The sequence below is a fragment of the Passer montanus genome, unplaced genomic scaffold, assembly GCF_014805655.1.
Source record: "Passer montanus isolate IOZ18808 unplaced genomic scaffold, ASM1480565v1 scaffold18, whole genome shotgun sequence".
Classification (NCBI taxonomy): Eukaryota; Metazoa; Chordata; class Aves; order Passeriformes; family Passeridae; genus Passer; species Passer montanus.
In genome coordinates, this window is record NW_024365381.1 from 5732106 (window position 1) to 5759309 (window position 27204).

General features: G+C 37.9%; 1 protein-coding gene across 5 annotated transcripts in view; it reads right to left on the reverse strand.

Moving 5' to 3' along the window:
• FMN1 (formin 1) overlaps nucleotides 1-27204 on the reverse strand; it is a 179249-nt gene that overhangs the window by 111054 nt on the left and 40991 nt on the right. For 3 of the 5 annotated variants that reach the window (XM_039705429.1, XM_039705426.1, XM_039705427.1), the window contains 2 exons: nucleotides 27001-27176; nucleotides 15365-15482 (listed from right to left, as the gene is read on the reverse strand). In XM_039705429.1, coding sequence (XP_039561363.1) covers nucleotides 15365-15482; nucleotides 27001-27176 — 294 coding nt within the window. Of the gene's footprint in view, nucleotides 1-15364; nucleotides 15483-17552; nucleotides 19787-27000; nucleotides 27177-27204 lie in introns of those variants that run through there. The other 2 variants (XM_039705428.1, XM_039705430.1) reach the window with 2 other exon arrangements.

Consider the following 27204-nt stretch of genomic DNA (forward strand, 5'->3'; position numbering starts at 1 on the left):
ATTATTTTTAACTAGAAGAAACTAACTATTGGATAGAAGCTAACACCCAGCAAAGTACTTTAATTCTCAAGCAAATGTTTATTTTTCTGTACAAGATATTATAATGAAAATCACATGACAGTAATATGGTCTTGCATAATATAAAGTAACTCATGACCATTCCTTTTCTGTTTTGTGAGGTCACCTTAATTTAGGACAATTGTACACGGATAGTTAACATTTAAGAAAACAGCCTGTATACAGAGATGGCAATCAGATGCATTAAAATGCTGAAGAATTTGACTAGCAAAAATAATTTCATTCATGCAATTTCAAAAATCAGTTCCTTAATATACTGGCAACAGAATAATGAAGTTTAATTATTCAGCGGTGTTGGGATGCTGCTTAAAGTGGTAAAAATCAAAACAGCAAAGAAACAATAACGACATTTTAACAGAAGGAACTATACAAGGAACAAAATATAAGTCAGGCTTTATAAACTACTAAATTCTTAAATTTCATTTAACTAAATAAAATTTCATGTAGACTATACATAAAATCCAGAAATACCAACCTATCACTGAGTGATTTGTCTGCGTTAAAAATTAACAGTGCCAGAGTTGAAGAAATCTGATATGGCTCTGTAGCCAGCCTAATTCTCACATAACCACTGTAACTTGTTAGCTAAGACACATGAACACCTGAGGGCAGCTCTCAGCGCCAGCCCAGACACAAAGCTGCAGCTGAACTGCAGCACCTCCCACTTCCTTGTGCTGCCCTACCTTAGGGACCTTCCAGACTGAAGAAAAGCTTCTAATCATCAACCACAGAATGGCTGAGGCTGGAGGGGACCTCTGGAGGCTGTCTGGTCTGCACCCCCACCTCTCCCAGAGCTGGTTGTCCAGGACCATGTCCAAATGGCTTTCAAATTCTTCCAGGAATCTTCACCTTCCTCACCCTCTCTGGGCAACTTGTGCTAGTTTCTCAGTCACCTTCACAGTGAGAAATCATTTCCTGATGTTTAGCCAGACCTTTCTGTGTTTCAGTGTGTGCTCACACTGATCCTGATACCATGCACCACCTGGCTCTCTCATTTTTACACCCTACATTATAGGTCCAAGCCGATCCTTGCGTCACAAGGTGACTCTTTACCTAGTTTGTGCAATGTCAGGGGGGTTGCATTTTCATAAAATCAAAGAATCATTAAGGTTGGGAAAGACCTCCAACATCAAGACCAACCTTTGAGCAAGTATCTCCATGACCATTAAACCGTATCAAGAAGTGCCACATCTACTTATTATTTTAATACTTCCAGGGATGGTGACTGTTTCAGTGCTTAACTACTCTTTCCTAATACCCAAAGTGAACCTCCCTTGATGCAACTTGAGGCCACTTCAACTTATGCCATCGCTAGCAGACCGGGAGAAGACACCAACCCCTGGCCATTCCCTTCTTGCAGGTAATGGGCAATAAGGTCTCCCCTGAGCCTTCTTTTCCCCAGACTAAACAACCCCACCTCCACTGGCTGCTTCTGGTAGGACTTATATTCCAGATCCTTCACCAGCTTTGCTGCCCTGGACACACTCAAACACATCAATGTCAATTTGCTGAAGCTTTAAATTCTTTTATTATGACACGTAACAGAAGGTTGATTGTACAAATGTCCTGTTGTACTTGCCTGGTCTCCAATCTGCCTGCAAGAAGACAGTGGCTGTGGGGCATAAATTTAGCTTCCCCTTAAGCAGATATTTACTCTTAATGACTTTTGAGACAAATCGGATAAAAATGAGATTGCAAGTGCTAAGTACACCTATCCTAAAAACTTACCACATGCAAATTGGGATTTTGTTACTGAGAAAATAATTTAAAAAGTCACTCCTTTACAAAGGGCATTCAAGCAAAAAAGTAAACAATCACATTGCACAGATTCCACTCCAAACATCTCGGAGTCTCAGTTTTTATTTACTACTACTAATTTACTACTTTTTCCTTTGTTTTGAGAGTATGCCATCCCAATAAAAATACAATAGATCATGTAAGCTGTTGCCCATTTGCACATATACTTTACTTTTGCAACCTGATGCTACTTGCAATCAATAATTATAACCTACTGAAGCTAAAGCAAACTTTCATAAAACTGATATTTTTTTCTAAGATAGTAAGGTGAAGCAGAAATACATTAACAAGTCTTAAACAAATATTTGTTACATTTGCTGATAGCTAGCAACATAATATCATGTAATTGTAAAATGTTTCACTAAAACATTTTTGAAAGTAATCTGAAAGTTGGTAAAGTACACAGGAAGCTGTATAGAGATCTCAGTGATGACTAAAGATATACAGTGACATGAAAATGCAAAGTTTGCTTTTTCTGTGTTGTTGTTGGAAACATAAATAAATTATTCATTGTAAAAAAAACAAAACAAACTACTTACTGTGAAACTTAAATTTCCATTTACTCACATCTTTTTCCATAGCCAACAGATAACATTTTGATGAGAGAGTGCTAAATTTGCATTCAGGTTTTCCCTACTTCTACTAACTTTGTATAAGCTGCAAATTCTCAAGTCTTACTTTTCCAGTTCAATGCTATTGTTTTATTCTAGGTATGAACTTGCTATCTCATTAGTTTTTAACATAAACTTTTATTTTAATACAGTTTTTTGTCTTACTATTTCCTAATGAATAGCTTGCTCAATGGTTTTTGATAGTAACATACATATTTCACATTTCCTTGTTCAACTGTATGTTCTTATAAGGGTCTTGGGAAAAAACAAAAGACAATTTTTGAAGTGATGAATTACATAATTGTCATGATCCTGTTCCGCCATCCGTTGATAGAATCAATATTAGAAAGTATCATAACTTCCAGTCATGCTATATTTGGTTCTGCCTACATGCAACTGCAGGAAGAAGTGACTCCAATTAGTATTTTATCTGATTTTAAAAAGATTACTTTAGCATTGAACATTGCAAAGACAGAACCAGTGTAAACAGGATAACGTTCCTTCCCTAACTGTCATGTTTGCTATCAGTCTGCTCCATGATTTTAAAGTATGTTGTCAATATGGATCATATAAAGATAACATTGACTAAAACGATACCACTCCATCAGGAAAATACATTATTTCTTTTATCATTAGGTACTACAACATTTGAAATACCACAGTTAAAGCCTGGAATTAACATCTACCCAAGTAATGGGCGGCAAGAAGGAAATAAAATTGTGTTTTAACTAACTACCAAGTGCAAGGAGGAAGTAACTCTGTGTCCTGTAGTTTCATCAAACATAGTATGTGAACACATAAAAGAATTTTTGTTGAAGCACGATAAAAAAACTAAAGCAACAACCCGAAACAGTTCAAACTGGTTGAATAAGGAAGATGGACACGATGTGAACAAAGAGCTTAAAGTGCTGTACAGCATCAGACATGGAATTTGTTATAGAATCACAAACATCTACTGTGTGAAACAACAGAGTATCGTGCATTGTGAAACAGCGGACAAATGCCTATACCCTTTTAGACATCAACATCTGCTAGAGTGAAAACTGTACAAATACACAGAGAACATTAGGAGTATATAGGTGTGACACCAGAAGTTTTATCCATGTTCTCTTGAACAGCAATTTTTAAATTAAAAAGTACTCAGAACCTAGAATGCTGACAGATACCAAAACTTGCATATAGGGAAAAAATAATGCAATAAGAAAAGCTGCTTATCCTAAGTTATACAAAAAGCACAATCTTTTCAATAGTTATTGTACTTCATGAGTTTTAAATTTAAACACAAAATAACTTGAAACAAAGGAAGATATATTCAATATATTTGGCTAATTTTTAAAGCAGTACATTTTCTAAAATTTTGGCCCTGAAAGATAATCTTGTAAAAAAAAATGTATAACACAAGACTGCTTGAATCTACCCTTAACAATCATAAAACCCAAGTATCTCAACCAGCAGAATATTCCAGTATTCATAGGCTTTTGGTATCTGAATATGAACAAGTCCATCAATATTTATTGCCCCAACTACTCAGCTTTATTATTTTTCCTGACCTTTTAGGATAAACATGGTCTCCAGGCAACATACCCGTAATTTCTGTGAGCCCATTTGGGTCTACAGTTTCTACAAGGAAATCTGAGTTACAATATTGAAGTGCTAATGATATTGAGTGGACAGTTTCAGCTGATTTCTTTATAACACATTGAATTCCCAAATAAGTACACCTCTAATCCTTTTAGCTACAAATTCAGATGATCTTCAAAATGTGAACTATGTATCTGTACGATCAGTGTTGTTAACTGTGTTCAAGAAGTTATATAGGAAGAGATAAATGGTAGGATTTTCTTTTTCTGTTCCACAAACAAGTCTAAGATGTTGTTGACTTATCTGTTTCATTAGGATGAAGGGAAAAACATGAGATTTTTATGGGACAGGCAAATACAATTTGCCCATTTACCTGGTTTCCCAGCAGGCAGGAAATAACACAAGTGGCCTGTAAGTACCTAAGTGTTTCTACAAAACTCTGTACCGCCATCAGAGTCCTGTGAGGAAGAGCCCTTGTTCCTCTTTCCCCTCTTGCTTCCCGGTGAAGCAGGATGGAGTTGCAAATTGGAGATATCAGAAATTAAGACAGGTTGAGATATGAACAGTTTACTGGAAACAGCAATGAGATAAGAAAATGAACAGTAATGGCAACAATATTAATAACAGAAGTATACAAGACAGAGGTTGATTCACATGCAAAAATGCTCACCCCAGACCCTGAGACAATGAACAATGGAGCATGGCTACCCCTCTCCTGCCATGCTTTTTTGACCAGAAGCTGGAGTCCCTTTCCTCCCACTCCTAACAATGATGTCAGGTGGTATCAAATAACATTAGGGTCCTGGGTGAAACTACTACACGAAGGAAATAGAAAATGCTTGCAATTGAGTTGTGAGGGAGAAAGGTGTCTCAGACCAGACTAAGTCCATGTTCCTAAGTTCCTAAGTTAATGGCAGTCTATACAGACAATATAACTTCCCTAACCTAAGATCACTAATGGCATGTGCAGGGAAATTCTAACAAGTTCCAATACAAGTTGCTTTAATTAATGCAAAATCGTCTTAACACTGTCTTATTTCCTATGAAGTATCCGTGTAGCTGTGACAAACATGATTGGACTGTCATTATGAAACTTCAAAGGGAACAGAAGGGGTTCAAAGTACTTTGGATTTATTTCTTCTAATATGATGTCTACTCACATCATCATCTAAATGGTGTTTTGTCATAGAATTAAGAAGTAGTTCTTCACTGACATAATGTAAGAAGAGTTTATCCTGGTCATAAGGTTTGTTTTTAAATCTTATAAGATAATCACACTGAATCCTCACCAATGTCTAGTATTCCTAACTCAATCACAAAAAAAAAAAAAAATCAAGAAAAAAACCCAAACAAAACCAAATCTTAACCCTTACAAAGTTTTAAGTCAGCAGATTGCTATTTTGTAATTCTGTGAAAAGCACGACAACAGGAAATTACCCAATGAATAAACATATGCAGAAAAATATAAATGCTTTGAAACATGCATTATTCAGTATTGCCAGTTACTTCAGCAAACAACTGCAAAAGTGATAAGGCCAGTTGAATGAGATTGAGCTATCTAGTCTAGTGGGAAATGTCCCTGGCCCTAACAGGGGAGCTGGAACTAGATGATCTTTACAGGCCCTTCCAACCCAAACTATTCTATGATTCTACAACTTGATAATTCAAAAGAGCTGCTTAAAAGGAGCTTCAGAGTCATGAGCATTTGTTCAAAATGTCTTAAGCTTGACTTAACTGAAGTACCACAAGATAGTATTATGAAAACAATTCCTGATGTCTTATAGAACTTCTGTAATCTTACCAAATTTTTAGTTCTTAACAGTGGTAGATATAGCAGACTCAGCCTTTACCACTTCTATTCCCCATCAAGGAAAGATAAGTACTACCTTTATGGTAACAAAAGAGACCAAAAACTAGACAGAGACAGACAACATTACAGTGTTCCACCCACCTGGTGGTCCCTCCTTGTAAAGCTTTAGGTGAGCTAGAGACAAAAGCATAAGTAAGATTGTATTTAAGCTTCACTCAGAGAACTTGTATTTTACACCCATTAGCTTCATATTCTAGCAGGGAGTCTTGCACACCCCCTGCTTTTCATTAATTACTAAAATATATAACTGAGCTGTATTTGTAAGCCAATTATAAACTCCCCCTTATGCTATTTTGTCTTGCAAAAAATTATTAACTGCTTGTGAACTGCTGAATTTCTGAAATGCTGCTAAACAGTAGCTCAGCCTATCAAATAAAACCAAAATCAAATAGCAAGTACTTAAATAGATTTCTACCATGTAAAAATATCTCATGGATGCTCCTTGGTTAACCATGGGCCACATGCAGTAACACTATGAAAACAAAGGCATCTCTGTACACCACACTACCAAAAAGTGGCCACACAAACCCAATACACTTAGAAATATTTCTGTAAAGCTCTCAGCTTGATATATACACAGAACACCATATGCTGATTTTATTCATTCCTCAAGACTTACAATTGGAAATAACAATCATGCTCTCTCATTATTGTATTTTCATGTTGTGTGGTAAGAGAGGGAGACCAAAGCAGATCAGAAAGCTTAGACTTTTCTGAGAGATTAATTCCATATAATCTGATTAGAAGACAGAAGTTTGGGGTGGGAACACTTTGAAGAATTCCTCATTTTGTTTTTCATTTCCAAAACATGCTTTTAAAAAAGAAAGTTTTAGACTGTGCAATAGCAGTGACTGATATTGCTGACATATGTGACAGACAAAATATGCCACCAGGTGGCAGAAATGAAACATAAAATCAAAAAATATTCCTCATGATTAGTAAAGTATAAGGCATGCTTCACTGTTTTGCAAAGAAAATACACACTAAAGCACGTGTGCTTTTCCTAATGCAGAGAAAACAACATGAAATAAAATTTGGATGTTTTGGACAACTTACATAATCAAAATGTCTAATGTATGCTCAGTTTTATCATCACACACAGAACTTTTCTGAACACAAAGCAACAACAATGTTTACAAATGTACTCAATACATGCTCATGAAAATCTTATAATACTGACAGTGCTCCACTCTTCAACATTTCTAAAATAAAAGATACAAGCATTCACTGGTCAATCTGGTGACCTGAAAATTCGACCTACAACCCCAGAAATGCTGGATAGGATGGGTCACAATGTTTCAAAAGGAAATTTTCATTTTTCAAAACGGTTGCAAAAAGCAAATACACATATTCAAATATTATTCAGTATTATTCTATTGTGTTCACAACTGTGCAATGCAAGAAATACCTTTTCTTCTTTGGTAATAAAACAACTTACCTACTTAAATAATTTTAAATAAAATCTTACATGAAAACCTTTCCCACAGAAATCTCCATAATTCACATTTCAAGTATATGGGTTACTCCTCAAACTTTACACAGCAATTTAGGAAACTTCTTTGTCATAATCTCAAAACTTCATGTAGAAAGTAGAAGCTTTGAAGTTAAATGACATGCACAGCCACTTCTGGTCAGTACACTCATTTTTGTAAAAAGCCATACATATTAAACTTGTTGTGTGGAAACATGCAAAATAATGTTAACACAATTTAAAGGTAATTAGAGAACAAAAGCTAGAAAACTTTAGTACAAGTTTCTACCTTTATTGAAGTGTACCATACCCTGTAGTATAGAGAAAATCATTAACTTATAATTGTACTGATTCATTAAATTTCAGAATAGTGAGGGTTTCTTAATGTTTTCTCCCTGTGTGGTAACCCTTGGTCCCATTTTCAACACTCCCCTTTACTACAGCATTTGTTTCCTCCTCTATTTCCCCATGCAGTTCTCATCTTTAACCACCGGGTGTCAGAAGGGAACCTACTCACCACAGCTACACCTTTTTAACTACATTTTGTTTATTTTTACAGATGCGACCTTCCAGGCTTTCTCAGGCTACAGTCATAAAACAGTAGCAAATTTTCAGGCTTTTCCTTCAATAAAAATACACACGAGCAACTTCCAAAATCTAATTCGTTCCGTCTTGGACTGGTTTTTATAGAGCAGAGCCACATTTAAGCATCCTTTTACAACTAGGAAATTAAAATTTATTTATGCTCAAAGAAATTCACAAAATTACCCACTCTTTAGGAATAGAGGATTGGATAAAATAATACTGCATGTTGTTTGAAAGCATGATTCTAATCCTCCTTCCCTCAATCCCATTCCATCTATTCCTATCCACCCTCTCTTCTTTAGTTACCACTGAACTTGAACTCTTTCACAGACCCATAATTCCTTACAGGTAAGGATGCCGAATGCACAAACTGGGAAATGAGACATCCTTCACTTGAGCTTAATTTTTGTTTTGATTTTGGGATTTTTTTTTGTTTCATTTTTAAGACAAGGAAGAACTCTCCAAACCTAAAATTTCAAAAATTCTCAGCACCTTAAAGATTCTGGTATGGTGAAAATATGGCAGACATGAGAAAAGGATCTGAATGAAGAGGGACTTGTGGAAAATAAATAGCCCAAAACAATCCAATAGTCCAGTATCCAAATACTGTCCAGATATTTAAATAATACAGACACCAGAGTAAACCTACTGCAGGACATGAAGCATCTTAAAAATAGCCACAGAATTCCCCAAGAATAATAGAACTGTATCCTCAAAAAAACAGCTTCCTATGAAAAAGCCAGCACCCCCTTGATGGTCTGTGATGGAAATGAGGAAAATAGTTACTCCTCTTTCTGATTGCAAAGCAGTATAAAGCACTATTCAAAAGCAGTCACCTGAGTAACTTATCTGCCTGACCATTCCTCAGCTGTGCGGGGTTACAGTTACAGCTCATTTACCTGATAGCAGAGATGAATAGTTTCACTTGTCATTTCACCCTCCCAGAAAGGCAACACTAGAGGTACTGCTGCTGGGGACATTGAACACGAATTCTTTCTCAATAAACGTCCTACTTCATATTTACAAAACCAATCTCTTACAGGAGCACGCTCACCAAAGCAACATGGTAAACAAGTAACTCTTTTAACAGCACACTTGAGGAACAGATTTATTACAGAGTACATGTCTGTGCCATAGCACAGGGAGCAAACCTGGCAAGGCTAATATTGAATTTATCTAAAAAGAAATCCAAACAGCAGCTCTAAATGCAGGTGCAAATTTTCAGAAAGCATCACAACAAGTGAACAGCAAGAATGAAGAACAGGAAAGGGAATTCAGTAAAACCCAGAGGCATTTCTGTTACACAAAGGGCTTTATATATTTCAAAATAGAACCATGGAAATAAAATACAAAGTCAATCTTCTTGTGTACACAATGGCTCTTTCATTGTGTTTCAATTATATAACAAGAATCATCTCGTAAAACCCTGTGACTTTTGGGTCTTGGCAAAATTGGATTGCTCAGGTGCATAGTGCAGTCTATATTTAAAAATTAAAACTACAGTAAAAGAAATAATTCACACAATTTGCCTTCATTATATTCAGGCAACAGATTAATCTTCGCACTAGGAAAATATTAAACTTAGAAATCAGCTTTCTACTTCAAGTGGACTAAAGCTGTTCTGTATGTGAATCTTAAGCATGCTAGTATCCGTGGCTACACATGTATGTGTACCTAGACATGGCTTTGGATTCTGCAAAACCTGTCCTTGTTATGCACCTGCTGCAAAACATGCACCCAGACTCAAAAACAGTAGGTCTCCTAAAATTACTGCATTTCTACACAGAGTCTGCAATACAAAAATAAAGCAACGATTTTTATTGAAAAACTGGAGCATAATTCTTCTTCCCTCTCACCTTGTAAAAATATAAAGCTTATGTGAAGGCATGGACATTTTATCCCATGGCCTTAGATACAGTTACCATTCTGGAACTGTGAGGTTGGTCTGGGCTTTGTTCTTTAGATTTAAATTTGAAAAGTCAATATTCTTTCCTATTCTGCATCTCTATCTAATGCTAAGAGCCTATAAACAGAAAAGGAATTTTACTTGAAAAATAGGTCAGAATTCTTATACTAATTTTACGGATGGATAAACTGAAACTTGGAAAGGTTCCCAAAACTTTCCTGAAGCCATTCCAGAAAGTAGCAAAAGGACTGAAAATGGAACACAAACATCTTAAAAACAAATATTCTTCATCCACAGGTGCCTATCTTTTTGTTCCTGTCTCAAGAGGCACAGTATGAATGACTGTCAGCTGAGGTGGGGAGGGAAAAGCAAAGGGTATTTTTGTTGATTGATTGTTTTGGAGCATGGTTTTTGTTAGTATTTTCAATGTAAATCTTTGCCCAATACCTTCTGAATCCATCAAATCATAGCTTTAGCTATCATAAGTAAGGGGGAAAATTGTCATTGTTATTCTAGAATATGGTTACCAATATGTTATTCTAGAGTATGGTTACCAAAATCTGGCTTGTAATAATACCCTCAGCTTCTCAAAAACACACAAGTGTATCTGTCTGATTATGAAACACCAAATTACATGCACCTATCATGCTACACAATAAATGCAGTAAAATGTAGTAAAATAATTCACAAAAACTTTTTGCACTCTGAGGTCACATCAAATTGATCAGTGATTCAATCACAAAAGCACTACCTTGAAGCAATGCAAAATATCCTGTTTGCTATACTGCTGCTTGATCTAATTCCCTACAGTAAAATTTATAACAGTATCTAACTAACTAGATTAGAACTAACACCACACTGAAATGAAATAAACCTAAATTACTAATATTTTGTTCTTTTTCTTTTACTTAGGATGAAACCAACTGTTGGTAGCCACTGTCACAACAATTTTCTTCAAGACACTTAACAGCAAACATTGTCTTTCTGTTAAAGACAAACTTTTCAAGGCCACAAAGGAAGCTTATGTTAAAGACCGATAAGAAATCATGCTCTTATCTCTCATCTTTTTGTTCCAACTATCATGCCACTCTTTCTCTCACATAAGCTGGTTATTCCCTGCATTTAGGGCATATGGCCCTACATCATGGCCATAAAGTGATTTTCTTGCTGGGAGCTAAGAGTATAGGGGATCAAGGATTTGATTTATTTGAGATTTAGCAATAAACCTCTGCCACTATTTTGTATTTCATTCACCATTTATGCAGGTATTTTCTGTCTAATAAGACCTGTGTTATACACCTCCTGATTTTCTAATTTACCCTGAAATTGTGCTTACATCCTCACAGACTGTTCTAGAAATTGTGGCATCATGGAGACAGCATTACCTCACTGCAGATTTAAAGATGATGAACAGACAGACTGTGAGAAAATTAAGTTTTTAAATGTTTTAAATTTGAATTTAAAAGAAAACACTGAATGAAAAAATGAAAAAAAACTCACTGAATGAATTAATTTTCCAAGTGGCTTTTTAAACATTTTTTCCTGCAGGAATGTCAAATACCTCTCTCTCTCATTACTTTTTATATTTCTGTTTTGCTAAGCAAAAGACTAAACTCCCTCTGTTGCATATAAGAGAACTAGTTTGATCCTGAAGGCTAAAATGGTACTGTTAATAGGAATAACAGAATCTGTATATCCATACCACCTTAATGTGGAGACTGTTCTTCAAACATAAGTAGTTTCAGGAGCTGCAGAACCCATGCCTGAACTCCTTTTCTGGGACAGGTGTTTGCAAGTGCTGACCAAGTCATACACAGTAGTTGAGATACTCATTATATGTGGATTCAATGTGATGTAGTATCACAGACTAATTTCTTCAGTATAGACATGAATTTGTCTCCTCTATCTGGCTAGATATTTTCACCACACATAATGGCTGACATATCTACCCTTCTGTCAGAGTTAATGCTCAAAAATGTGGGAAGTCTCTCCAAGAATTACGGAGGAAAAACAAAAAAAAACCCCTTAAAATGAAAGCAGAGGAACATAAATTTAGGACCAAAAATATATGCACAGAAATGTCTTTGATTCCATGGACTAACTACAAACTAAAGTACCCTTTTTCTACTCTTCCAGGACACAGATGTAGTACAGACTTTCTGGACTTCAGCTATTTTAGACACACTTCAAAGAAGTTCCAGTTTCTCTAGAGAATCATGCAAGCAGCTTGTGCTAATTACAGAGAGCCAGTTGACAACAGAGTCACTTGCTCTATGGAAACACACGCATTAAAGAATTAAGAAAACATAAATTAAACCAAAATATTGCAACATCATCCATTCAATTAAAAATTAACAACTCAAGATTCGGATACTGCAGGAGACAATATTATGACTGCACAAGCAGTTATCAAATGCATGAAGAAAGCCTGGTGCTCAGTTGTATCCCTAACTTCTTTAATTCTAATACTCCTAACAGACCTAGCCAGCCTCACACACGTGTTCCTTGTTATGTCCATTTGCTTTTCAGTTCCTTTCCCACACATCAAGCCAGACTATGAGCCTCAGGAGGGAGTTAGCTACTCCTCCAAGCTGCTGTGAGTCATTGTGATGTCTGCTGCGTAGGCCAAATTAAGCCTGAATTTCTTGCTTCCACTAGGCAACAAGAACAATGAGGAAAAACATGACAAGGAGGTGAGAAAAGATCAAAAAGACAGGAATACTCTCCCTCTATATCCCTACCTTCCTATCATAGTTGTCATAGTGCATGGTGATGAAGAAAGTAAATCAAAGACACAGTGCAGAACTGCAAAAAAGATTACTGTATTCCAACTTTCAAGTTTTCAGTCATACTTAAATCCTATTTTACCATGACAAATGAAAAAAACAAACATGCTACCTCAAAATATATGTATATATTCATGTACCATGCTAGAAGTACAAAGATGAATGCTGACAAATTTATCTTTGGATATGAACATGTATTTTGTGTAAGCCTAAAATAAAGCTGTGCTAAATGAATACTTAGCTAATAATTCATCCTCTTATTATTGTTTTTATATACATTCCTATTGTTTTGGTAGATTCAACCCTTAATTACAGAAATTTAAACACTAACAGAAATTATTGACTGAAAGTTAATAAAACAAATCACTTCAGCATTTTTTAAGATATGGATAAAGCAATATCAGTAGAGGAAGACTAGAATCACAAACATCCCTGGCCACACACAATTTTTGAACCTATTCGGAGATCAAGAATTTTCTTCGTAGTCAGGACAAGACACTGCGGTAAGAAATAGGGTTTTTGGTTTAGATAAGTCAATTTAAATAATGCAGATGATTAACCTGCATTATAACTTATTTTTAAGAAGCCGACTTGTTAAAAGGGGGTCAAGAAATGTCTAAATTATTGGTGGCTGGAAGGGAATTTTGGATGTGGAGGGGCATGAGGGGAAATGCCAGTATACACATGCACTTTGAAGTTACCTACTACTGTCAGAGAGAAGATTGTGAATTTAGAAGTTTTGCTGTATTGCCACATTCATATTCATATAAAACCCCACAAACCCCAGCAGTAAGATCAACATTGAATATGAACCTTACTCCTGTAACTGTATCATCACAACTCATGAACAGCACCTTGCTTCACAAGTAGGCGACTCTATAATTTCATTTCTGTGCACAATGCTTTAGAACAAGTCCTCAGAACAGCCAATCTAAGCGATCCATCATGTGCAACTTATCACTGCTTTCTGGGCATCCCTGAGCAGCTGAAAGAAACCAACCTGCCAATCTCTTCAGCACACCTATAACTTTACTGCAGACTCAACCTAGCCTTAACATGCAAACACAGTCTTTGCCTGTTTCCTTTAAAAGCACTGCTTCCATCTCATCCCAGCTGAATCACCAGCGGTTTGTTTTCATTCAAATCCCTCTGCCAGACGCTGGAGCAACTGATGAACTGCAGAATCTGGTCTTTAAAAATTTGACTTAGCAAACAAACCATCAACATGCTGATGACACTACCACCCAAAATATCACAGTAACAAGAGTAACAATTTACATGGGCTCTAAGCCAGTTTGTCTTTCCTATTCAAATTTCAAGAAAGCATGACCTAATTCCTCTACAAGCAGTAGAATCTGGAGCTTTTGTTAATTCAGTTTTCTTTTTTTTATTTAAGCATATGTTTTGCCACAGATGATTACAGTCATTAGAAGGAAAAATATTTGTTTGGGTAAAATTAAATATAGCAAGCATATAACTTATAATAAAAATCTAAGAGTAACATCAACTTGCCAACAGCTGAATACCTGTCCTGGTCATCTAAGTAAAAGACTCCCAAATTCAGACCAATCAGATGAACCATAAATTCAATTCTATATATTTAATTCAATTCTATACATTAGAACCACATTGTTTCCATCAAGCCAAGTTTTCTCAATCTTCCAACAACTTTTACACTTCCAGTATCATTCCCATGTTACAAAAAAGGAAATATTGATACAGAGAAAACTGAAAGAAGAGGGAGAACGACTAAACAATAAAAAGCAGTAGACAGAACAAACAGGAGTACTATTTCTCAAATACAAGGTCAGATGGATATCCACTGGAATTAGAAAGAACCACACAGCATTACCCTGAACAATTTCTCACAGAAAAGTAGTATAAAAACTTTTTTTTAGTTCCACTTAATACTTTCTAGGTGGTATTTTCTAAAATTTCCAGGTACCTGAAGAAGAGATGGCCTATTGTCTTTCACTTTAATATTTCAGTTTATGATTAATTTCTGAATATAAACGACTTCCTATTTTATATTCAAGAATAGAAATTTGAACAGAGTTGTGGTGGTTAAAATAACCACTTTCTCCCTTGTAAGTATGCTATGTAAATATCTAAATAACAAAAAAGCTGAAGAAATATTTTTCTGTGGAAAGCTTATCTGATAATTAGCACTGCACTTTGGACATACCCTTTCATACACTTGCATAGGACAATATGTGGCTAGCTATAGAAGTGGCCTGACTGGATATGAGCATTCCTCTGTTCATACACATGTTGCAATAATGGTGTTGTTTTCATTCTGGACAGTACCTGAAGAAGGCAGACCAGAGTTCAGCAGGGGGCTGCCCTCTGCATCCAGGCATCAGAAAAGGCAGTCACTCAACTACTATCACCAATCTGTCACTCATTTGAACAAAATACCACTGGCAATTGATAACCTAATTTATCAAGGAAACACACTTCTTTCCTCACGAATTTGTACAGGCAATTTTCTATAATATTTAGCCATTCACATTTAAAAATCAGATGCAGAATTAATAAATAGTAGTAAGCCACACATATGAAACATAAGGTCTGTTTCTCCAGATAAGAAAATACCATGACTTATCACCATCTCTGTATGAAACAAGATTAAAAATGTCAGAAACTAATTTCTGCAAATGCTTCACCTCTTTGTTTTACCTGCTTCTGTGTACTTCAATCCTACTTTTACTTCTTCATGATTTGCTTTTGGTGGCGGCCAGACAGTCTGGAGTCTCCCTGGAGTCTTGTCATCTTGCTCTGAGGGACTCAGGTCAGGCTGTTAAAATTACACAAGAAAAAATTAAAGTCTGCAGTATCAATTGATTCCAAACAGCAACTGCCATGCTCAGCTCTACACATGTGCTCCAGAAAGACTATCTGTCTCATTGTACTGATTGATACAGTGCTCAGTTGGTTGGAAGGGAAATAAATAAATCAGTGTAGAAAAATATTTTTGAGGAGGAAAGTAGCATAATGCATGTGACATGCAGTGATTTGTTGAATTTGTTCACATCACTGTGGAGAGCTGTTTATCCTTTCATGAACCACAGAGGTGGTCAAGAATGTTAGGGTTTTTTCCTGTATCTTTCTTCCAGAGTGAAATATTCCATAGTGTGCTCCTCTTACAAGTAAACATTAGAGCAATTCACCTAAGACATCATTTGACAATATAATTTTCTGGAAGCAGAGCTAGTTTATGAAATTCCTGCCCCACCCCCTGCAGATTGCTCAGTCCACATACCAGGTAATACTGCCACATCAAAGTAATGCTGCAGCTGTTAATGGGACTGCACTGTCAACTGGAATGCTAAAATAACTCTTTAAATGGGGAAGGGGTGGTGGGGGAATGACCCACTAAACAAGCATTCTTTTACAGGGATTTTTTGGTGGATTTTTATATCTCCAATATTTCTGTAATCTGATTTTCAACATATTACTATAATTGCATAGACACAACTGCAACAACAGTGAAACTCTGTATGAAAATGGCCCCATAAACGGCCCACAGGAGCAAGGGAAAGGGAAGGCTAGACCCTTGGCTCGGGCTTTGCCCTGAGAAAATACAGATTTGCACTAGACTGGACATTAAGCAGACATTTATAAAAGCCACTCCTGCTGACTCCTGTGCCTCCTCCCTCACTGTGTGTGATGACAGCTTCCCAAATAGGTTTGCTGAGAGCCACAGGAACGCTGACGCCAGCACAGCGACTGGTGTAAGCAGGAAGGAGCAAGCCAGGGATGGGAAGGGCACACTCAGACTGCACTTGCTGTACATTCCACAGCCAATGAATACCTGTTTTCTCCTCCCCATAGGTCATTTACTACAAACTGGTATTATCAGTCTACCCAAGTGTTGACCAGGATTCTTTACATGGTTTTTTTTATATTATGTAAGAATAAAATTTGAAAGAGAGTATAACCAACACAGAATATCAACTTAAGTAGCTTCAGGTTTAAGGTCCAATCCTGAAAATAGAATCCTTCAAGTAATTGCCCTTTCAGCCAACAATAGTCTCCTGAGCTGATTACATCTGCCAAAGATGTGGCTGTAAGAATTTTGGGTTGGGGGAATGCCAACCCAAAGGTTACTCATTTAATTAAAGAGTTCAAATCATATTCAAAGTCATTTATGATTGTATGAAAACTTTGCATTGCCTTCTTTTTTTTAATATAATAACTACATCTCCATATGCCTAAGAGCATTAACCTTGCAAACACTTACATTAATCAAAAACTTGAGTTGTCTAATTGAAATCACTAAGTCACACCCGGATAAGGTTAAATGCTTATCAATATTTGAAAAGCCAGATATATGCATGTAAACAAGAAGAAAAAACTTCCTGTTCTAGGTCTTGAGCTGAAAAGCACCCATAATTTCTTGTAACAACTCTTATCATACAATTATTCCTACAAGTAAAATGAAACACTACTTATAAAAATAAAATACTCAATGAAAGAAAACACAGCGAGATTCAGAAACTGTTAAATAATATTATAGTAAATATCTGCAGCATCAAACTGATTTAAAACCATAATTAACATACGGAGAACTGTTATGTAGAGATCTTTTAATATCAGAAACTGACTGTTAAGTTCTCACTTCTAATTGACAGGCTTTTAGTGTTGCCATCCCTTGTGGCCGAATTCTGCTTCAACTGCAGATGATCAAAAATTCTGACAAATTAGCCCCAAGATTTCCTAGACTGAGAATCCAAAATATGAGATTTCCAAAAGGAAGCAATTCTGACATTTTGATCTCAAGTCCCCACCAATAATATTTAAACAAGAAATTATTTTTTAATCCTTCTACTTCCAGACCTTAGGAAGAAAAATTAATTCAACCTACAGATTTGTCTGATGCTCCATCCCCAGGTTTTGATTTTGACCTTTCAAACACAGCTTTCAAGGACTCTTTTTCATTTCTCATTTTGCGTTTCAGGGCTTCCAGCTCTGAAGTATCTGCAGTTGTTTCTTTCTTGGGAGGTCGCGTGAATAAGGCTTTAAAGGCATCCAGTGCAGATTCAGCAGGGCTTGATTTTATCTCCTCAGAGGGAAATCGTGGTTCTCTTTTGCTGGAGGCTTTGTTCTCTTGAGCTTCATCACTGTCCTCGGTCTCCCCAGATCCCTCACCAGAGTCCTCAGTTCTATCTTCATTCTTGGAGACGTCTATGTTTAACAAGTGTGAGAGTTGTTCTAGGAAAGTGGGATTTGCTTTAGGTTCAGATGATTTTTTTTTAATGGTCAAACCTGATGCAATACTGGATTTCTTAACAGGCTGTCGTAATTTAAGCAGAGCTAAATCATTCTCCCTTGGTTTAATTTCTGTAACAGTTTCCCCATCTTCAGTGGTTAGTCCCTTTTTCCTGACACGTAGTCCACTGAAGAAAGCAGGGAGCTGGAAAGTCTTTTCAGCCAGTGCTGTTTTTTGGAGTGATATATTATCAACGGAAGGTCTTTGTTCTTCATCTGAAAGTTCTTGAGGGCATTCCCCTGTAGCAAGCAAATGAGTGAATTGCTCATCCATTAACATTCTGTCTTTTCCATTGGAGTCATACTGTAGAATACCATCCAGCTCTTTTGGGAGCTGCTTAGAGAATGGTGGGTGTAACTCAATGTCATCTGTATCCACAGTGTCATCACTGTTGCTGTACCCTTCTGATTCTGACTCTTCCTTATTTTGATTGCTGTTGTCCAAGGCCTCAGCAGACAAAGGAGCATTTTTTAGCCCATATTTGCTTGTGTTGTTCTCATCGGTGTCTAGGTCCTTATTCTCTGTGTCCGATTCTGTGTCACTTGTTGTATGAACCAAAGTACCTTGCACAAGAATAGCATCCTTGTCATCATTGTCAGATTCAGACAAAGAAGTCTGAACAAACCTCAGATGCTGAAGAAGTAATTCATTTTGGTCAGCTAACTCCAGCTCCAGTCCTGCTTGCCTGCCAGACATTGGGTCAGCTTGGCCACTGGTACTATCCACGCTGTGCTGATTTTCTGAGTCCTCATTATATCCATTATCATTCCTCTCATGCCAGGTGTTAGCGTGAGTATTTATATTGCCGTGCAAAGGTTGAAATGCTTTAAGCACTGTTTCTTCCTTGGGAGCTGCAGATTCAAGCTTAGTTGTAAATCCGAGCAGCGTTTTCACAGAAAATGTAGTGAGTGGGTCAGGGTCGCTTTCTGCTGTGTTCTTCAGGTCCAAAAGCTGACTGCAGTCAGGCATCCCATTATGTTCTTCCATGTTGGGTGAAGTAGAGAATAGGTTGGCTCGCAGCAGTGCTGCTGCCTGCTGAGCCAACACTCACTGCGTGCATTCAGGCTGCCGGCGGGGCCGGCTGCCGGCGCTGCAACAGGCGGCCCGGCCCGGCCCGGCCCGCGCAGGCCGCCGTTCCCCCGCGCTCCCGGCCGGGCCGCCCCGCCGCTCCTTCCGCCCCGGCCGTCGGGGCTCCCGCTCCGCCAAGGGAGCAGCAGAACGACCCACCGTAAAAAGCAGTTCTCGGCAGCGTCTGGAACTTGTTCCCTCGCACAAGACGGCTTTGTCACAGCACTAACCTCGGCTGGAGCCCGGCCAGTGCTCCCCCGGCGCTCGCACCCCGACGGGCCGTGCGCCCCCGGCTCCAGCTACTGCAGCCGTCCCGCCGGGCCCAGCGCGCCGCGGCTGCTCCCTACTTCCTTGTCCCGGTGCGCCAGCGCTGGGTGGTTTTCAGCAGAAAATTCCTGACGGATTCCTTTGCATAGTCTTTCCACTAGGATAAAGAACTTCTTTTGTAAATCCATAATCACCAAAAAATGTCAAATGGAAACCCGAGCTAACGACTCTGAAGCTTCCTTTGCCCCCTCCTGAAGCTCTTGGAGAGCCCCCAGTGCCCGGCCGGGCAGAGGCAACTCGGGTGAGCGCCCTTGAAGCAGAGGAAAGTAGGAAAAAAAGAGACTCTCTTCCGATTTGCTGGAGGTTTCATCTGGAATGCAGATTTCAGCCTCCAGGGCCATGAACAAAAACCAACGAGACTGGTTTCATATTACCACTGTCCTTGCCCTGCACAGCTCCTGCAGAGAGGTGCAGGCAGGTACTTATCAGAGGCTGCGGCCGCGCCCAGGCACCGGGAGCGCTGGGCGGCGGAGAGCGGCCCGCGCCCGGGAGGGACAGATTAACTGTTCAGGAGTCGGACAGCCCTGTCCGTGCACGGCACCGGCCTCGCACGGGTCCGAACCACAACAATCTCTGTGATGACTTTCACAGACTTTACTGCTATATGCGTGAGATTTGTTTAGCTGAAACGAACAAGAACACTTGAAATGTACAAAATTGTCTGACTCAACGTTAACAGAAACTACCAGGGATACTATGTATTTTTTTTTCAATACAGATGGAGAAAGTGCAAAATACTCTTAAGCGCTATCGACATTCAGAAGTCAGTAACATTGGGAGCAGGTTTCCATCACAAGCCTCCGCTTTCGGTACTTTTTTTTTATTTACCCAAGTTAAAGGGTCATTCTACAGTCATCCATTTAGCTGTGATGAGTAATCTTAAGCAAGCAACATGGGGAAAGCTGTCCTTCACAGGGAAATCAGCTGCAGATCACACTGCTGTATGTGATTACCAAAAAACTTTTTTTGGAAAGCTGAGTATTATAGCCAAAAAGCAACAACAATGTATCCCAACACACTTAGCTTTTGGTTTAATGTTTAAAAATGTAGACTGTACAAAACCCATTTGTTTGTCAACAGCAAAAGCAAAAGCCATTGGTATCTCCTGCAGGAACAAACTTTCCTGAAAATCAGATTGTAATACTAAGGGCTTGGATGAAGCTTACAGACACCTTTTCAATTACAGGGTTGCATGCATACCTATAGACAAAGGGCAATGGAATCATTCCCATCTTTATCTGTGATTTCACAAAGAGCAATGTCTTCTGCCCTGCTGCCTGGCATTTCCTTAGCAAGCTCTGGACTTGCTTCTCTGCTATGCTTAATCATCAGGTGCCAAGGTCAGAAACAACTGACAGGCTCCCCTGGTTTCTAGGCTTAGTATCACAAAAGAAAGCCCTATGTAAAGAAAGAGACACAGAGTCCTTACCACCCGCTATGCCAACCTATTCTTAAAATTCCAGGACTTATAAATAGGTGGAAGGAAGCTACCACAACACTGGTGACTTTCCCCAAGACAAAATTCCTTCAAGGCAAATCTAAAGCAATTCTAAATTCCATTTTACAGCAAAATAAATGGGGCAAAGTGACAATACTGAATCAAAGTTTTCTACATTTAAATGCACATCTGTTTTTATGTTCAATTACATGATTAATTGTTCATTGTTCTAATAAATTGTATGGTTACATCTTGCTTATTTATTTATGTTCCTACTTATTTGGGGTTTGATGGAGAAACATTAAATCATATTTTCAAGAATAGTCTTGTTAGTCACAAACAAAAATATACCTCTATGAACAACTTCATGATACCTTCTAAATATACTGATTCAGATTATGCCAAAATATTTGCTCATCTCTTTATATTAAAATAACCCATATTTAGAATAAAACTCCCCTGTAATAAAAAAGGGTCACCAAGCTGTAACAATCCTATGAATAGAAGGCTAAGGATTACAGCCACGATTTAACTATTTAGGGTTTTAATGGACTTATGAAAAGTTTAGTTTAAAAGTGGACTTAAAGCAGGTATCTCATACTTTACGTCTAAACAACATCCCAACAAAATATAGCAGACCAGGATCAAATTAGATTTGAAAAGAATGGTGCTTTTAGTGTAAAGCTTAAGTGATACAATATATTGAGATGCTAGAAATCCCAGAGTTGAACAGTGAATAATTAAAATTCCAGAAGCTGAAATTCCAGAAGCTATATAGCCAGAGGTAATCTCACAAGCCTGCAGAAAATACTGCTTTATATGTACCTCTTTTTGTAGTAAACTCTAGGAAGTGTGGAGGAACTTTCAAGCTTTTGAGCTCTTGGATTAACAAGAAAACTCATCTCTACACAAAAACCTTGAGAAATACTCAAAAACTGAAAGTCATTGCAATGAATGAGTTAGTCAGTCTCTGAAATTCCCCACAGAGTCCATCAACTCCCAGCCTAAAATATGGCTTTTGTAGAGACCTGCATCCTGCATTCTGATGATCAGCCAAGTGGAGAGTCCTTTGAGGGACTGAATAGCTGATAAGGAAATACATATTGGTTACTTACTCAATCAAGTGTTTTGGGGTAAAATACATACATCAGTATGTGCCCTTCATATTTTTATATAAAAGACAGGTCATCATTGCGATGTAAAATGAGATGGAGTCAGTTTGTTAGTAGAAGAGTTTTAATGCTGGGTGGATCTATCTCATAAGAAAAGTCTCTCTGAACAGGCTGTAACACTGCATCTAAAGGAGCAACTTCAAAATCTTTAGAAAAAATCAGTTATAATTATGTTACAGGCCTCTTTACTTAATAAAACTGACAACTCTCTGGTGCCTCAGAAAAGCCCTTAAAACTTGTCATAGCAACTTTCAAGGCAGTCAATGCACTAATTATACAAAAGGACAACCATTCCTCACAGTTTAAAGCACATTTAACAATCCACACCCATTTTGACCTACATTTCATCACAGACAGAAGTCACACCCACAACACACTCTAGTTCTCTTCTTGAGGTGTCTAAAAGCTCACCTGAAGTAGGTTTTAAAACTGGCTTTGAAGAAAACACACACTAAGCCAGAATAAGGTCATCTAATTTCTACCATATGGCAGGACCCAACACTTCCTGACCCCTTATCTATTCAGATTGCCTTTTCAGATCACTGTAATAACAAACTAGATAAACATGAACAGGATAGAAATACATTCTACAAAACAGCAAGGTTGCTAAACTGAAAACAAATATTTTACTGTTTTTTCAAAATAAAGAACAACAAATCTAGAAAATTTTGCATAAATTCTTGAAAATAATCATAGAATCAAATATGCACCAATTGTGTCAGGCTTAAGAAGAGCCATGAGAAGTAGCAGGCTCTGTTTGTAGCTCAGGTGGCTTGAACAGATCTGAAGTTCAGCTGACACAGTCTGCCCTCTGCCCTGTCCTCAGCCTGCAGGTTGATAATGGTCTTAACATTCCCCTGCTCTCCTGTTTGTCTCTCCTAGTGATTACCTCATTTTAAACTTAGTATTTTAACCTGTTAAATGCTCTAGAATAGGAGAGGCAGGGAAGATAGAAGAAAAACTGCAAGGCCTTGATTTTCATCATTATTATCAGCCTTGTTACCTCACTTAGACCATTACGTGAACAGCTTTCCCGAGTTTTGGTGGATTTGGGTATCACCAATATAACTGCTTTAAATGTAAGTAATTAACTTAGATGTAGCAACAGAAACATAGACATGATAATTCTTGTCAGAATTCAGCAATGCATGATGTTAACAGAATGTGTGGGCACCAGACACTTTTGGTGTAGGGGTCTGTATAACCCATCTGTACAAATGCACAGTGTTTTTTAACATTTTCATCTAAATTCTGATTGATTTTGAGATATGGACTACTTTAGAGAATTAGAAAAAGCACTGTAATACCTATACAGTTATAAAAATTAGAAAGCACATTAAGAAACTCAGTTGACTATTTTGCAGGAGTGCATTCTGTATCAATAAATGCATGGAATATTAATCTGTAAAACCTATCATATGAAAAAAACAGTGGTAGATCTGAGACAGAAATTCTAGAAAGATATATTGATGGGTCTGGTTAATATGAGCAGACATACAAGTAACAAAGACAGAGAACAGAAGATCACTATTCACTGTGTAAGTAAGCTAAGTAAGATCTTTGTACATTAAGGCACAAAGGCTGGCACTTAGTGTTACAAAGAATGGAGATGAATTTTTAATCCTTTTCCTTTTCTAGGTTACCCTCTTTTCATCTTCTTTTCATTTCAACAGGCCTTTTGCTCCCCATCTACAATATGATATAGTAGTTTAAAGCTTAAACAAAAAGCTTTATATAATAAAACCCACATAGTTACATTAATTTACCATAATTTCTTAAGTAATTACTAACTGTTAATTGCAATTTTAGCTGCATTTTCACATCTCACTTATGTGCTTTTTTATCTGAGATGAAATGCTGTATAAAAAAATAGGGTGGAGTTTCATTTCTATTTTGTTTCATTACCTTCCATATCTCTGTATCTTCTCCCTGCCCAAGGTTTAAAATCTAATGCAAGATCTTTTTTCATGCTTCTGGTGTAGACAGTGCATTTAAAAGTCCTGTCAGAGTAGAATTCATTCACTCTCATCTACATTATCTATTGCCTTCCACCTAATAGAAACATCTTTTCAATAATGTGATGGACAAGCTGAGAAGGGCCAATGGGGACATTATGGGGTTAAACATGACTGAGTGCAAGGGGCTGCACCTGGCTCAGAGCAATCCCTGTTATCAGCACAGGCTGGGGATGAGCAGGTCGGGAGCAGCCCTGCCCAGAAGGACTTGGGGTGCTGGTGGGTGAGAGGCTGGACATGACCCAGCCATGGGCACTCCCAGCCCAGAGAGCCAAACATGTCCTGGGCTGCATCCAGAGCAGCGTGGGCAGCAGGGGAGGGAGGGGATTCTGCCCCTCTGCTCTGCTCTGCTGAGACCCCACTGCAGGGCTGCATCAGCTCTGGGGTGTCAGGAAGGACATGGGAGTAAGTTCAGATGAGGGCCAGGAAGATTAGACGGATGGAGCACCTCTCCTGTGACCACAGGCTGAGAGAGTTGGGGTTGTTCAGCCTGAAGAAGAGAATGGTCTGGAGAGATGTTATGGCACCTTTCAGTACCTGAAGGGAGCTACAAGAAAGCTGGAGCGAGACTTTTACAAGGGCATGTATTTCTAGGACAAGGGATGACTTCAAACTGAGAGAGAGTAGGTTTAGATTAGATATTAGGAAGAAATTCTTTGCTTGTGATGGTGGTGAGGCACTGGAACAGGCTTCTTAGAGAAGATATGGATGCTCCATTCCTGGAAGCATTCAAGGTGAAGTTGGATGGGGTCCTGTGCAATCTGCTCTAGTGACAGGTGTTCCTGCCCATGGCAGGGGAGTTGTAATTAGATGATTTGTAATGGCCATTCCAACCTGAACCATCTATGACTCTATAATTCCATAAGCAAACACTAGTGTATCTATAGATGCACATACACAATTATACTATACATTAATGTTAGGGTGCTCTTAATTCAAAGCAAGCAAAGTTTTTCAATAAATAGCTTTTTCAAAATTTTATTATTATGAAAGTAATTGTATTGTAAAACAATAGTGCCAAACTTTAGGTCAGTCAGGCTAAAGATTTTCTTCTAAAAGAAGAAAAGGGCCATAGATAACATGACTGGGTGTAGTGCATCTGTGAATAAATAAATGGGTCCATTTTAGATGCTATTTCCTGGGAACATGATCTTAGCTTCAGAATTGCTCTCCAGATACCGGTTCCTTTTTTACCACAATTGTCTTGCTGTCCAGTCTGATGACTGCACAGGGAAGACAATATCTGGGTGCAACATCCCACCCTGAAGAGGAAGGGAACACCCAAGGGTTGTTGTCACCAGAGCAACTCGTGCAGCCTGGTTTTGGCCACTATCTTTCTTACAGGCTACTTCTAGCAGGGCTGCAGTTCAAACAGATTCTGATGGCACGAACTGCTGCAGCAGCCTTCTCACTATTGTTCTTTTGGCAACTCCTCCCTCAATCACATGAACTTATCTTGAAGAAGAAAAATAATCTTGGAGATACAAGGGCTCTGTAATTCAAATCAGAATTCTGTCCTGAAAGAGTCACAGGGCGTGAGCTGCAGGATAAAGTGTCTTCGTGGCTCCCTAGCAGTCCATCAGCCCATATTGAGCACCCTTTTTTTAATAGAATTTAAGACTTTTGTTCTGAGTATTTTTAAAATAATGGAATAAATATTCTTCCTTCTTAACTACAAGAAAATGAAATTATTCAATTTTTTTCATAATGCAATTAATTCGATTTTTAGACATAAAATATTTCTTAAAAAATAGTAAGAAAGATGGAAACAAACTGTTTACTAATCTCAGATATTTCTTATTTTACTCAAAATATTGCTCTTAAATGGCCTTCATTTGTAACTCCTCCTGCTCTGTACAAGGACTTTTAAATACAGTTGGAGAATTCTCAAGGACTATATACCTCCTGTTGTAGCGTATATTTCTAGCAGTGATAACAGCTATGTCACTGTTCCTCTCAGTTCAGTTATTTGTTTTCATCTCAGCAATTTATTACAAGGATAAACCTGTACCTTCAGGCTGATACAATACTATTGTAAATAATTATTTTAAGAAAAGAAAGTTAGGACAAAAAAATCAATTTTATAACAAGATGAAGAGAATACAAACAATGACTGTAAGCATTAAAAAGCATTTTAAATGTACTTCTAAGTCAATTCTTGTATTTAAGAAAAGAAAGTTAGGACAAAAATCAATTTTATAACAAGATAAAGAGAATACCAACGGTGAATGTAAGCATTAAAAAGCATTTTAAATGTACTTCTAAGTCAATTCTTGTATTTCCACCAATAGATGTCACTCTTACACAATTTTTTCTTAGAGTTTCTTTGCACAAACTGTATTATGTAATCTAGTCTTTAAAGCAATTTCTTCCAACCGTTCAATCCTTCCCATGTTTCTTTCCTCTTCTTCTACATTCTGTTCCCTTTCCTTCTGCCAAAACATGTCTCTCTAGGCCGCTTACTGCTCACCCTGGCAGCGTGTAAGTATTTCCAGCTACATTAAGCTGGCCTGACCTTATGATGAACTCAGGTTGCCCTCTGAAGCTTCATTGTTTCATACCCCAGGAAGTTTAGAAACTTTTCCTGTCAAGATCATGGCCAGTCTGGCTCCAGTGCCAGTTCAGCTTCTCCAAAACTCTGAGAAGCATCAGCCTGGCTCCCAGTGCTTCACACATGCACACGCACATGCACCTGTGCACAGGTGCACACACAGAGCCTGCTCCTGCAATGCATTTCCAGGAAGCAACTAAACATCCATCAAGATTTTAGAAATGGCACATCATGTATCTTAACCTATTTATATAAGTTCAAACATTTTCCATATGTATTGCTCTCAACTGCACAAAGACATATGGGCTCACAGACCATCTGGAAAACTGTATCCTATCCAAAACTTTGCAGTTTGTCAGATATTTTGGAACATGCTTTAAGACTGGCCCGAAATAAATGCATACCAAAAATGTAACTGTATATAATAAATGCTTGTTGAAATCCAGTATAGCATGAATACAGTCCTACTCACATTCAGTTCCAGGCTCAGATGCAGCACACTTCTGTTGATCTTCTCCTTCTCACTTGAATGAGGAAATGTGTTTGATTGCCCCAGTCTGCAATCCAGAACCCACGTATCTTCATCTCTCTTTGCCACATCCAAACTGGTCAGCCCTTCAGTGAAGTCATCCTTTAAAGCAGACTCTGCTGGGAGACCCAAATGAAATGAAATGAA